This window comes from Parasteatoda tepidariorum, chromosome 4 (genome assembly GCF_982258835.1).
Source record: "Parasteatoda tepidariorum strain Cologne lab strain chromosome 4, Ptep-v5.0, whole genome shotgun sequence".
NCBI lineage: Eukaryota > Metazoa > Arthropoda > Arachnida > Araneae > Theridiidae > Parasteatoda > Parasteatoda tepidariorum.
The window spans coordinates 60,776,828-60,790,928 of NC_141758.1; the positions used below are offsets into that span (position 1 = coordinate 60,776,828).

At 27.8% G+C, this 14,101-nt stretch overlaps 2 protein-coding genes across 3 annotated transcripts in view; one reads left to right on the forward strand and one right to left on the reverse strand.

The window, feature by feature from the left end:
• The window catches only part of Mtpbeta (mitochondrial trifunctional protein beta subunit), a 33,096-nt gene extending 28,958 nt beyond the window's left edge, over positions 1-4,138 (forward strand). The window contains exons 11-15 of the mRNA XM_071182352.1: positions 103-150; positions 232-319; positions 396-470; positions 1,426-1,590; positions 3,960-4,138. Coding sequence (XP_071038453.1) covers positions 103-150; positions 232-319; positions 396-470; positions 1,426-1,590; positions 3,960-3,995 — 412 coding nt within the window. The 3' untranslated portion in view covers positions 3,996-4,138. The remainder of the gene's footprint in view (positions 1-102; positions 151-231; positions 320-395; positions 471-1,425; positions 1,591-3,959) is intronic.
• Positions 4,094-14,101, reverse strand: part of LOC107443470 (uncharacterized) — a 32,500-nt gene continuing 22,492 nt past the window's right edge. For both annotated transcript variants that reach the window (XM_016057333.3, XM_016057334.4), the window contains 5 exons: positions 13,221-13,276; positions 11,108-11,744; positions 7,581-7,717; positions 5,983-6,068; positions 4,094-4,241 (listed from right to left, as the gene is read on the reverse strand). In XM_016057333.3, the coding sequence (XP_015912819.1) occupies positions 6,029-6,068; positions 7,581-7,717; positions 11,108-11,744; positions 13,221-13,276 (870 nt within the window). In that variant the 3' untranslated portion in view covers positions 4,094-4,241; positions 5,983-6,028. The remainder of the gene's footprint in view (positions 4,242-5,982; positions 6,069-7,580; positions 7,718-11,107; positions 11,745-13,220; positions 13,277-14,101) is intronic.

Genomic DNA, 14,101 nt, shown 5'->3' on the forward strand with positions numbered 1-14,101 from the left:
AATAGACTTTTGTATACTTTTTTGTCTTATATTTTAAACTACTACTTACTATGGTATCTTTTATGTGATAATAACAAACATTGAAAAGATTTTGTCTTGCAGAAATTTTGTTTATACTGCACAAGATCCCAAAGACCAATTGCTCTTAGGGTAAGTTTAATTTTTTTCCATGTTATGGTATTAAATATATATACTACTTGAATTTAAAACATAGGAATTTTATCATTTCAGGCCTACATATTCTACATCTAAAATCCTAGATAAAACTGGCTTAACTCTAAAAGATATTGATGTTTTTGAGTTCCATGAAGCTTTTGCTGTAAGTTATAAATTTAAGAAGTTTACAATTTTCTCTTTTAATTCAATGAATTAAATTTTGTATATCCTAATTTCAGGGCCAGATTTTAGCAAATTTTAAAGCCTTGGATTCTGATTGGTTTGCACAAACTTACTTGAATCGTAAACAAAAGGTATTAACGTTTTTGCTATGATTTATTTAGATAAATAACTTTTTTTCCTCACAAATCATTGTATTTCATCATTTAAAAAAGATGGAAACATTAAAAAATATTGCTACATCAAGCTTTATATTCATAACATTATTGCCTTTAGTATAAAAATAATTCTGATTATAAATCTGCAACATAAATTATAGTTTGGAGTTAATTAAAAATGTTTTTCTTCATCTCTTCTGGTCAAACATTCTTAATCTTAGAATATTTTAAATGCTAATGATTGAAGTCATTAATTTCTACAATGTGTTACCAGCTGGTAGACAAATAGGGTTCACAGTTTCTTAATTAAATTTATTTTAACCTAATTTTTGTGTATTCAGATTTTTTTTAAAAAATTTAATGTGGATTTTTAAAAGTAATTTTAAGAATCAAAAGATTATAATTTCGATCCCTATCTTTTTATTTTAATAAATAATGCTATTAAATATTGCAGAATTTAACGGTGAAAATTTTGGGACATTCATTTTTATGTAGTGTCAGGCAGAAAAGTAGCCCAATTCAAAAACTTACAACCATAAAACATCAATTGAAATTGAAATTTTCTATAATTTGGACAGGCAATGATTCTTCTGCATTCGCATGGTTCTATTAATTACTAAATATTTTGAAAATACTGTTTTCTGTCAATTTCGCCTCTTAAATGTTATGCTCTAGAAGTAAGCATCTTTGTAACAGTTTAATTTAAGGTTTGTCTTATTTATAAATTATCTGAATATAAGACTAGTAGTTAAATTTCCTATTAAATGTAATATTGATCACTGTAATTTTTCTCAAAAAATCAATCCTCCTCCTCGAAAGGCATAAGTTAATTATTTGATTTATAATGTCTCAAAAAAATGATAATAAAAATAAATCTAAGATTAAAAATTAAACAGAATTGTTAAACATACGTATTTCTATGAATTTCTAGGTTGGTGCTCCACCTATTGAAAAATTTAATCTTTGGGGTGGCTCCCTCTCTCTTGGACATCCTTTTGGTGCAACTGGAGTTCGTTTAGTAACAACAGCTGCCAATAGATTAATCAAGGAAGGAGGTCAACTAGCTCTTGTTGCTGCCTGTGCAGCAGGTGGATTAGTATGTAACTTTTTTCTACTTGAACTCTTTTTCAGAATTACAAAGTAAAAACCCTTACTGTAAGTTAATTTTAAAGTAATATGTTTATAATTGGGTACTAGCGTTGAAAATAATTTAAGTGTTACTGATAAAGTTGGAAATCTGGTATTGTACATAATGCATAAAATCAACCGACAAAGTATGAATATGAAATAAGTAAACATTTCTAAAATGTCTTATACATAGTATAAAAGTTACTACTATTTATTAGTATTACTTCGAAATAATTTTTAAGCACAACAAATAGGTTCATATTTTGTTCAATAAGAAAAACATTAATTTTTAGTAATTGGCAAGCATTAATTTCAAAATATATATATATTATTATGTTGACTACATAAGAAAAATATTTTTATGTGAAACACAAATTTTACATTAGCTGACTTATGTGGTTATTATTAATTATGTCCGGTTAGAGAAAGTGTACCAGGGAATGGCAATTTTTCTCTATAAAAACATCCCGGTACAAAATACCAAATAATGGCCAACACACTGGGTAATTATCTTTGTAAATATTAGTAATACTTGCCAATTACTAAAATTTTAGACCTTTCTTATAAACAAAGCAAAATATTAACATTTGTTAGCACCAAAAAATTACTTTATTTCTAATAAATCATAGTCATTGCATAATATAAGTGATGAGAAAAATGTTCAACCATTTCATACTTAGCTGGTCAATTTTCTGCATTTGACTGATTTTTTAGAAAAAAATGTACCACCCTGAATAACTTTTAATGTAATGACCGAATCTTCATGTTCTGGGACTCGGTCGTAATGGTTTGCAGGAATGACCTGAATAATTAGTGGAGACGATATTTTAAGTTACGAAATCAGAAACTTAAACATACCTTTCTTTGACAGATTTGGAATTCTGACTCCCAAAATATAGGGGTAGTTGCAATCTGGTCCTAATAGTTCAGTCAAGGAGAGTGGTTCAATGCTTGGCAATTTTACTTTTTGCATATTTTGCCATATTGAGAACTTAAGCCAATTGAACAATTTTTACACACAAATATAAAATTTGTTTATCCAAAAATAATTCCATACAAAAAATAGCTTTTAATAAATATTTATTATTTTTTGTTTTATTTATAAATTCTATTATTATTATTAATTCTCATTATTATAATCAGTCATTATTATTAATTCTCAAAAAATTTAATTTTTAAGTTTACAATTTTACAAGGCAAAATATAAAATTTGTTGAATAAAAAGTCATATTTTTAAAATTAAATTTCCAAGGAACTAGACTAATTTTGTTCAAAATTTGTATTTTCCCATGTAAAATTACGTTCTTAATAATGTAAATATTAACAGGGCTGATTGTGAGCCCAACTCAAAAATTTGGAAAATTTCTGGAGTAAAATCATTAATGGTGCATTTCAAAAAATTAACGTCTTATAAATTTAAATCTTTCATATTTTCAAAAAGTGAAATTCTAAACAAATTATATGCAGTATAATTTAAGTGAATAATTACTCATAAGTTTACTTTTATCTCTAATGACATTCATTATACTACTAAAAAAATATTTACAAATTAAAGAGGTGCCAAGAATAAATTCTAGTTCTAATATTTTTAAACAAAATATACAAGAAATTTTACACATAAATGTGATAGATGATTTCTTGAAACTGCTGTACTTTGGATTTCAGGAAACTTCCGGATCGTGGTTAGCAAAAAATCCGGAGCACAATCACCTCTGTATTAAATACTTTACAATTCAATTTTTTTTCTACTACTAATAAATAAAATAATCAATATTTACTAAAAGATTTTTTTGCTTTATAATTGTGTCCTAAAAGTTCTTGAGATTAGGCAAAAAGTAAAATTAACATTATAGGATCCTAACTCTTGACCAAACTACTGAGAACTTATTTTCCAGAGTGAGACTATACCTTATGGAAAAAAGGTATATTTAGTATCTGATTTGGTAACTTAAAATATCCTTTGCACTAATTAATAAGCACATTTAAGGTCACCCCCTTGAATCTAGTGCATAAATATATAAACATCTGATTCTTACATCGAAATTTTCATTTTTTTAGTTCTAGAACCTGAAGATTTCAATCAAACCTTATTCAGGGGCAATCCATTTTTTTTTCTTCCCCCATTTGCGCAATTATTAACATCATGTAAATTTTCAATTGGTAAGGTATTAGAATTGGTAATAATTAAGATTGAATAACAGTTAGAATAACAATTACTATGGTGTGCTTGTTGTGGCTCAACAAAGCTTTCATTTATATGAATGGCAAATATTTGTGTATTAACAAATTTAATTAATGTTTGACAAATTAAAAAGTTTTTCTTCTTTCTCTTTTTAGGGTCATGGACTTATTGTTGAGCGTTATCCTAACTAATTTTGTTTTGCCTACATTGTGAAGTAAGCATTATATATACACAATTGTGACATTTTGAATATTAGATGTTATTTATGATACACATAATCAAACATTAATTTTGTAAAAAAAATTTCTTTAATTAAATATATTTATACAACAGGTCTCTTTTGACACATTTTATGGATAAAATACTTAAAACAATTTGTAATAACATCTGTACAAACAATATTTACAACATGTTGTATACATTAGTGTTCCATGATCCTGTAAAAGAATTTTTTAAATAAAATTATTTTAGTTGACAAAACAGATTCAATGAGAGTAACATTTCTTTTTGCTATAGGGCTTTATAGCTGCAACTTTGATAACGTTTATACATAAATTAACTTTTGTTAGCTGTAAAAACAAACTTTAAATTGTTGCTAACTGTAACAAAATGGAAATGCTGCTCTCACTGGTTTAACAAAATTTTGATACAATAAATATAAAACATGAGTCTGATTATCATGTAAATAATATTAGAAATTGCTCTAAATATAGAAGTATTATGAAACTACTATCTCTAATGGTTATCATGTATGTTAATCTTTTTCAAATGAGCAGACCTGGGCCGCAGTGGCTTAAAGGATAGAGCATTCGATTCTCAATAAGTTGACCTAGGTTCAAATCCCAACGGTGGCAGATTGATACAAATTATGCTCCCGGTCCATACTGACCACAGTGTTGATGTTTAATATCCTTAGTAGCAGACGGATTGTGGGTTAGAATCACCTACCTGCGAAGTACACTGGAGAAATTTTCCTCTTCATGTAATGCAGGTTAGTTCCGTTAAAAAGTTCTCTACAATGGCTTGCTTGCCCTAACGCTTGATTGAGGAAATCCTAGTGTTCTGGGTTGGATTCTAGGTTAAGGAGTCAACCTTGACAGTCATTAGCTCAGTTGTCCGGTTATATATATATATAATTAAAAAAAAACTATGGGACCACACTGCCTGGTATCTAATGAAAAACATATCCTTGAACCTAAATGTTGGGGCACCCATTTTTACATAGATGGGTACTTGAAATAGCTTTAGCACCCAAAAAAACTGACCACTCTTAATAGCTTTTGATCTAATGATTGGATCTTCACATAAGCATAATTTTGTTTTTAGTATTTATCTAAACAATTTTGCATTGTTAGGTAAAAAAAATGTTTGCTTCATTTAAAAGAACTTAATTTTTAATGGCAAAATACAAGATTCAGCCAAAGTTGGTTGAATAGTTTGAGAAATCTAATTTTAAACATTCAATTTCTCAGGAACTCTTCCACCAATTTTGCCATGTAAAATTAGAAACTGTAATGTGATGCAAAAAATATATTCCTAACAATTTTTATTAAGTGAAATAAATATTTACAAAAATTTGTTTTTAACAAAATACGCTAGATATAAAATTAGCATTAAGGTATCCAAATTTAGTACCCCTCTCCCCAAAAAACTATTGGGACTATATTCCCCAGAGGTCAGAAATCCGAATCCGTTGAAAAAAATATATATGTCTCTTCAATGGAAGTTCGTTTTTATGTCTGATTTTGTAACTTAAAATATTGTCTGGACTAATTAATTAGCCTACTTGAGGTCATTCCCTTGAACCATTCAGATTGAGTCCTAGAATGTGAAGATACGATCATTAGATCAAAAGTTATTCAGTGTGCTCCTTTATTTTGAGCACTGTATATGAAATTATCACGAAAGAACTGAAAAAAATTGATTTTCTAGCATTAGTGACACCTGCAACAATTATATACTTTACTTGTAATTTAAGAGTTAAAAATAATTTAGATACAAACTAAATATATTTGACCCAAGGCTTATTGATTAAAAATATAAAAAAGATCTGCCCTAAAGATGCAGCATAAGGAATTAGTCTCATCAAACTAGCAGGTCACAACATTTTGGATCAATTTGTTGCAGATTTCATTTATTAAGAAAAGTTGAAATTAGAGATAATTTAAAAACGCTTACCATAAAGTGATATTTACAATAAAAAGGCACTTATTCCTTATTGTTCTCATTCTAGAATTGAAGGCACAAATTCAGGGTGAAATTTTCTGAAGAAAAAAAATAATAAATTGAGAAAAATTCTTAATATTATAAAATTCTACATATCACCATTTACTTGCCTATGAATTGCTTTCAACAATAATAATATAGGGTAAATACATATATAATAAAAAATCGTAACAAAATTTTAAGCGAATGCACATTACAGTTAAATTTTGTAATGTCTACATGTTTTTATGCATAATTTCAAACTACTTTAAGTAGCAGATCTTATAAGCATAATAATATCTAAACATTTGTCCTGGCTGCAGACCTCTGATTAACAGACTTATGCATGTGAAACAAAATTTGGTTAAAAAAGTAGTGGTTTTCAATCTATTATTTCGAAGAAGAAAAATTTATTTTCCTGGTTTATCTAAAACATTTCGAACATTATTCGTCACGTAAGACCATATCTTAACTTTGAAATCTAAGTTCGATAGAACTATTTCTGACCAATCACAAAGCAGATACTTTCCATTTAATGACAGTGGTGGAGAGAGATCAGAGGGGTAAAAAGGAAGATAAAAACTTGGTTATATGTTACAAACACTCCTAGATAATTTTATGTAAATTATATGCTGATTCAACAACGGTATACTAATTTTAATTAAGAGATTCAAATTACCTGTTTGCATTAATAAATTAGTCTCGGGATTGAAATGAAATCCAAAACTAAGATTCAATCTTCATCCGTAGTGGCTTTTAATTCATATTTGTTAATTATTACTGATAGAAACAAAGTGCCAATATTTGATTAATTATCAATTTTTACAAATTAAATGCAATTGTATAATCACATCACAGTTCTTCTTGATACAGACAAATGAATTGTGTTTTTTGCATGCATAAGTATTTTGAACTTGAAAGAAAAAATTGGAAATTACAAATTATTAACTAAGATGAATGTAAAAAGTACTCTTATGATATTTTAAAAATTTGAGTAATAATTCAGATTACAGACACAAAAATTTATAAAATCGAAACTAGGTGAGTCGAGGCAAATTCAAATGTCACAGTTAAAAATTCTCCCCCAGCCCATAGTTGAGAAAACACTTATAAATTTCTTCATTGGCCGAGGGAAAATACAGTACATGTGACCTGCAAAAAAAGACAAGCTTCTTTGACAGGCAACCCTATTACTTTGAGGGTGGTGTAATGTAACAGTTGAATTAGGAAGCTGGTCGCTTATGAATAGCAATCAAACAGGTTCGAAGTAATAGAATCGGAGAGGCGCATTTCAGTTGCAGAAGGGTATTACATTTCTTGCTTATTAACAAACTTAGTAGATATTAGTTTAAAAAAAGTTTTGATTTTAGTTTAAAAAAAGTTTTGTTTTCTTATTATATTTAATGATTTCTTTATAAATATTTGTTTTTATTGAGTGACTTGGTAATACTGTTCAAATTAAATGTTGCTAAAAAAAAGCTTATAACAAGTCAACAGATAAGACTATATTTAGATACAAAAAATTAAAAAATCTATAACTTGAAACTTAGTTAGAGAATCATTTTCCTTACTTCAAATTCTCCACATCTTCAAGTAGTTTCCTTTTCTCTCGACAAAGATCATCTATATCTAAATACAAATTACGAAGAACAGAAGTTCGAACCATTGTGTAGACATCAGCTTTTGTGTTATCATGCTCTTTGAAAACCTAAGAATGCAAAACGTCTTTATTACTTACGATATTCAAACTCATAAAATCTAAAAGAGTAACTAACTCATATTAAAAAGTTTGGATTCTACTTAGCACATTTTAAAATATGATTATCAAGGTTGTTATAAAGGTTTTTTGTAACTATGCAAAATGAAAGAAATCAAGATTTTATTTTGATTCTATCAAGGTGGGTAGCCAAATCTTTGAATCAAAAATAAGCACTTTATAAAAACTTTTCAAGCACTTTACAAAAATTTTCAAGCACTCAAAAAATTAATATTCAATCAATGATATTATTGAAAAACAAAAACTTTTTATAAAGAGTTTTAGCGTTTAAAAAAACCCAAAAAGAAACGGACGTAAATCAAAACAATCAGTACTTTCCCACATCACCGAGTGAATTCAACTTCACCCTGAACAAAAGTACCCTTACCCCCTACGTCAAAAAAGTGTTAGAAGTAAAATAAAATAAACAAGAATAAAATTAAATTAAAAAGAAAAACATTTCATAAGGATCTGATATTCTCGATCCGAATTGGAGCACTCGGGTTTCGGTTTTAAGTGTGCGCGCATGCGCAAGTCATAACGTGGGTACGACATGAAGTCCGCGTGAATGATTACGTAGCAAACACCCCATTTTTCGTGAAATGCATGGGATCCACCAGATATCACAGAAGAAAAAAAAAGCACTTTTTAAAAACACCAGCTGAAAAAAGCACCTTTAAAAGCTTTTAAAAACGAAATCCCCAAAAAAAGCACTTTTTACAAACGCTACGCACCCTGTCTATATAGTAAGTTTTGAAACTTCATTCCATGCTAAATTTTGTGATTAAGATTGTGGGTGGTATTTTTTTTTCCCCGCGTAATTTTGGAGGGGAGGCAAATTTTGATGGGCAGATAGTAAAATATAGAAGATGGTAGTGAAATATTTTATCATGAAACTTGCGCTTTTCCCCCTTCATATAATGGCTTGATAAGGAACTCAACTTATAGCTGTGTGAAGGAAGGACAGCTTGAGTTTAGGGCATAGTAGATAACCAAATGAAACATACATTGCATACATACATTCAGTGCACTAGCCAAAATTTAAAAAAAAATTATGAGTGAGCATGGTTGTTACTTAAGGAAGAACAAGTAAAGGAAGCCAATATATATGCCTCCAAAACAAGCTGCCTTTTACCTGGCCTTAAAAAGAGGTCTTTCAATTGCTACCTAAAAACTATGTTAAAATATGTTGGCCAAATTTATAAATAACAGAGGTTATTCTAGGCAGAAAACAGGGCAAAGTTTAAAAAAAAGGGCATTATTGTTCTAAAAAGGCAATAATTTCTTTCTATGGACTTTACACATTCTATTAAAAAAATTGTCTTTTTTTTTTTTTTTTACTTTACTAAAAGTTCCAAAGCAATCATATTAATTACTAATTTTTATTAATAAATTAACATATATATATCGAGTTAATTAGCTTAGTAACTTATTTAAAATGCATGCATATATTAATAAAATAATAAATGTATGTTTTTAAGTGTCTGTAGTTATGATTTAATGATAGTGAAGTAACTGCAAACTTTCTAAGACAAGTGCAACACGGGGGTGTGATGGCTATTTTTCCTTTCCAATATAAATCTATGTATTGACAGCAATGACAAACTAAATAAAAAGAGTTGAGGAAAGAAAAGGCAAAAAGGGTACTTTTACATCAGAGTACTAATTTACTTCAGAAGCAACAAGATGGATTCTTTTGACTAAAAGGGCAGTAGGGTGCTGCGCCCTGTTTACCCTGTCTAGAATGAGCTCTGATAATAAGGTACAAAAGTTTTTTTGTGATCATTCTCATTTTAGTTAAATTCTAATACAGTGAAACCTGAGAAATAAAAAGTCTGTTTAAATTCTAAGCAATGCAAGTTTATTTTACTTAGAAAATGATAGCTGAAAATATTTTTGTACATCTTAAGACATTTAATAAGTAAAATATTCTTATATTTGTTACCTTCCTATTCAATTTCCATAATAACAGTTAAAATTGTCCATAGTTTTTTTTTCTAACTTTATACAGTAAAAACTCTTGGGAGTTACCACTTTCTGTTCCACAGTAAAATGATCGTTAATGGAGGTTTGTCATTTTTCGGGATTAACTCCATTGATTTCAAAATGTTTTAAAACTAATGGTTTTTCTCAACTGATTTTAATTTTAGCCAGTGTCATTTTTGTGGTGTGAATGAGCCATTTTTGTTGGCTTCATGAAAACCTGATATAACTTATAAATGAATAAAACTTAGCGTCAATAAAAATGACCTCTAATTACGTGTAAAAACAAAGTTTAAGTTTCTATCATAAAAATTTTTTTAACTTAGAAAACTTTTTTCACTAGAAAATTAGAAAACGTTTGTTTGCTTAAAATGCTTAGTTTTTTTTTTTTTAAATAACTTTATTTTTCTTTATAACTTTATTTTTTTAACTCTAAAAATAAATCATTGATAGCATCATCTTTAGTACACTCTGACTGCAACGTGAGGTTGTTGATCTCTTACAGAAATCGTCAAAAAGAGCTTTCTAAAATAAGAAACACTCACAATTATTTTGAATACATTTAAATCTACTTATTTGTTTTGTGAACATTTTTTGTTTTAATATCTTTTTACGTTTCCTTATTTGACTTTTTCTGCATTCGCTGAGGGAGGTTTTAATGGTCTCTCAAAGGTTTTTTTCAACACCAAGTCTATGCCTCCCAAAAGTGGTCATAAACAGATGTGATCTTTCCTGGAGGTTTCACTGTAAAACAATTTTGCGTAATAATGCAGAACATACTCTGATACTCAATAAAATACCTTTTTTTTTAGTTGCTGGCACAACTGCAATCATTAAATTTTTAAGATTATATCTATTAATTTTTAAGATAATGATTATATCTTTTTTTAGATAGTATTTGCATCTTAAGATGCAAATACATTAAGAAAATTTGCATCTTAATTTGAGTAACAAAATTTTGAGTTTTTTGGAATTTGAATAACAAAAAGAGCATGTTGAACATTACAGTTTCAAGACAAAATTATCATTTAAGAATAGGAATTTTAATCAAAATCTTATTGAGACATATCGATCACATGAAAAAAAGGGCTTGAGGATGAAAAATCAGAATTTAGTCCTTAACGAACTATATAGTTATTTATCGCAAGAAGTAGATGGTCAAAGAACTATCATAATAGAAAATTTTATTTTATTCCAGCTATTCTAATAAAAATTTATATTTTGCTTTTTTCAACCAGGATAATAACAAGAGTACATCATTGAAAATAGTTTCAATCTTTCTCTCTACAATATAAATATTTTAGACGTTAAATACCAAACTGGTTAAAATAAAAACACGCAAGCTACATGTTTACATACCATTTCAGAATCTGATGTACTGCTGGATTCTTTTTCAGATATTTCCTTAGATACACTAAGAACTGTATTATCCTTACTTTCATCTAATTTATTTTGTTTCAAATCAGTATGGTAAATATTTTCTTTAACATTTTCCGCTTTGCCACTATCACTACTTTCATCTGATATGCCTATCATTTCCTCAGATGTAATGTCAATTGTATTAGAAGCAATAATTGTATCAGGGATTGATTCATCTTTTGCTTTGTTATCATCATTATTTTCATCTAACATATCTATCATTTCCTGGTCAGAAGTGATGCTATCTGTATTAGGAGCTACGGGTGTATCAGGAATTGATACAGTTTCCGATTTATTACTATTTTCATCTACTATATTAATTACTTTGTCAGAATTAATGTCACACATTTCAGGTACAGTATCACAAATTGATTCCTCATCCCCACTTTGTTTAAGGAAATCTTCTTTAGGTGGTGGCAGTATTTCCAAATCTTGGTTGTCTTTGGTATTGTTATCTTTCGAATTGCCATCTGTAGTTGCAACATTGTGAATGACTTTCGCATCGTTGTTTTCAGTAGCGCATTCTTTGGTTAAAGGACTCTTTTTAATGACATCAGCATTTTCTTTAACACTATTTCTAAGATAAAATTATGTAAAAAAAAAATACAAAAATTATTATGTTTGATGACAAGAGAAAATATCCAAAGTTTAAGTAATATAGAAATATTTTTAATTTTATAACTTTACATCACAATGAATTGATGCCTAACTGTACATTAATGATACCATATCAAAACAAGATGGTAAAGTTTAAAAATAATTATCATACGAGTCTGAATTAATTTTTATATTCAAAACATACTATATAAGATAAATGAAAGGTGAATTTCTAAGAAAAACAGTATTACACTGAAACACAACTAGTAAAATATTTTGATTTAAGAGAACAAAATTGCCCAATACTATGAGATCAGCAGATGTGCATAATATACAGGAAATCAGAAAATGTATGATTATAAAGGAAAATTTTACTATATAGCTCATTATATTTAAATATATATATATATAAGGTTGGGATTGTATTTAACTTTCAGGCATTGAAAACTGAATGGACGGTGATTATTCAAAAATATTTATTCCATGTTTACATTGAAATGTTTCTGAGCGACTTAGATTTTAGATATAAGTTAAGTCAATAACTAGTTTGATATCGTTAAAAAAACTGCTAATTCAAAGAAATGTATGCTAGAAGGTATAGTAATCAAGTAGTTTAAGAAGAAAAACATTTTTGAACAAATTTTGCAAAATTAGGTTTATGACAAAATATATATATTTTATCAGCATAGTTCATAGCAGTTGTGGTTGAAAGTAAACATATGACCCTAAAGGATATAAAGTGATGGTATATTAAATTTGGCTAAGTGTTTTAATTAATGTTAACAAATAATTGAAGTCTGACATTCTATATAAGTACAGTAGGGAACCGATTATCCGGAACGATCGGGACCATCACTATTCCGGATAACTGATTTTTCCGGTTTTCTGAATCGCTACAAAAAGCCGTTTTTTTATTGTTAAACCCAACTGAAAAAAATTTTTTTTTAGGAAATAATCTTGAAAAGAAGAAAAAACTATGAAGTAATACACTAATGATTATTTCCAAAATGATGGTAAGGTGAACATCTTTCAAAAAAGAAAGAAAAATCCTAAAATCTTATAAGGAAAAAAAAAATTTTGTTTAAAAAATGGCGGGAAAATTTATCGAATTTCGTTCCGGTTTTCTGATTTCCGGATAACGGGTTCTGTACTGTACTTAAAAATGAGGAATAATTACAAAACGATTTTTAATAACATAAATTTTTTGTGCATTTAAAAAAGTAAGACTTACAATTAAGAAAGGTTTGACACACTCAAGAAACAGTTAACTTTTTTTAGACACACGTACAATGTGTCTAAACAAAAGCAATGAAAAAATTAATTACAAGTATGAACATTAAGAGCATTTAAGAACATTAAAAAAAATTGAAACTTTTTAATAATTTACTTTAGGAAACCTTTTAAATAAAATAGACAGTGTTAACTGAGGAATAGCTTAGTTATTGGATGAACTTACTCATTTTTCTTCAGATCTTCAATAATTTGCATTAATTCCTTGTTTTTGGATAAGGACTGCAAAAATATTAAAAAATAACTGATGACTTCTAAAGAAATTTCAAAATATTTATTGACATAAAATTTAATTTAAGTGAAGAGCATCCAACAGCATACTTATTAACCACCATAAGAAAAACAGAAGTAAAACAAAACTGTAGAATTAAGTAAGATGAAATCAACAGAGATAGATAAAATTTAGAAGCCAGGTTTACCAAGCAACTAGAAAAATTCCCTTATCAAACAAATTTTTTTACTTATTATTCTGATACTTTTGATTGAATTTTTAAAAGCAGGAAGATTCATTAAAAGGGAAAAAAGTCAAATTTGAATACTTCTCTGCCAAAAAATAGTACCTATTGATTCTATTATATACGTACACATGCAAAAAAATGTTTGTATTAAAGGAAAAAATATGAATATTATAATACTGCCTTCATGTTTATTTTATAGTCTGTTTAATTACAATTTTAAAAATTTGTTTCCCTAAATTTTTTGTTAAATTCGATATTTTTCAATTAAATATTTAACTTATTTATTGTGAAATGACACAGATATGATCCATATCACTAAATGGTAAAGCAGAATTCTCTCTAGGAATAAAAGAGGGCAAGGTGCTTCCTCACAGAGAAGCGCAATCAATAAACACAGTTAAAATTTATCAAAATGTTTAAAATCATGTAATAACTGAATTTGATTCTCAACAATATCTGGCTTTTAAAAAAATTTCCTTGCTTTTGTTTGTCTCTGTTAATATACAATTTAAGTTGAACTTATGTGTGCAAAATAGATAATGTACAGGTGGGCAAAATAGAGAATATAAAATTTTCAAACTGATAAAAA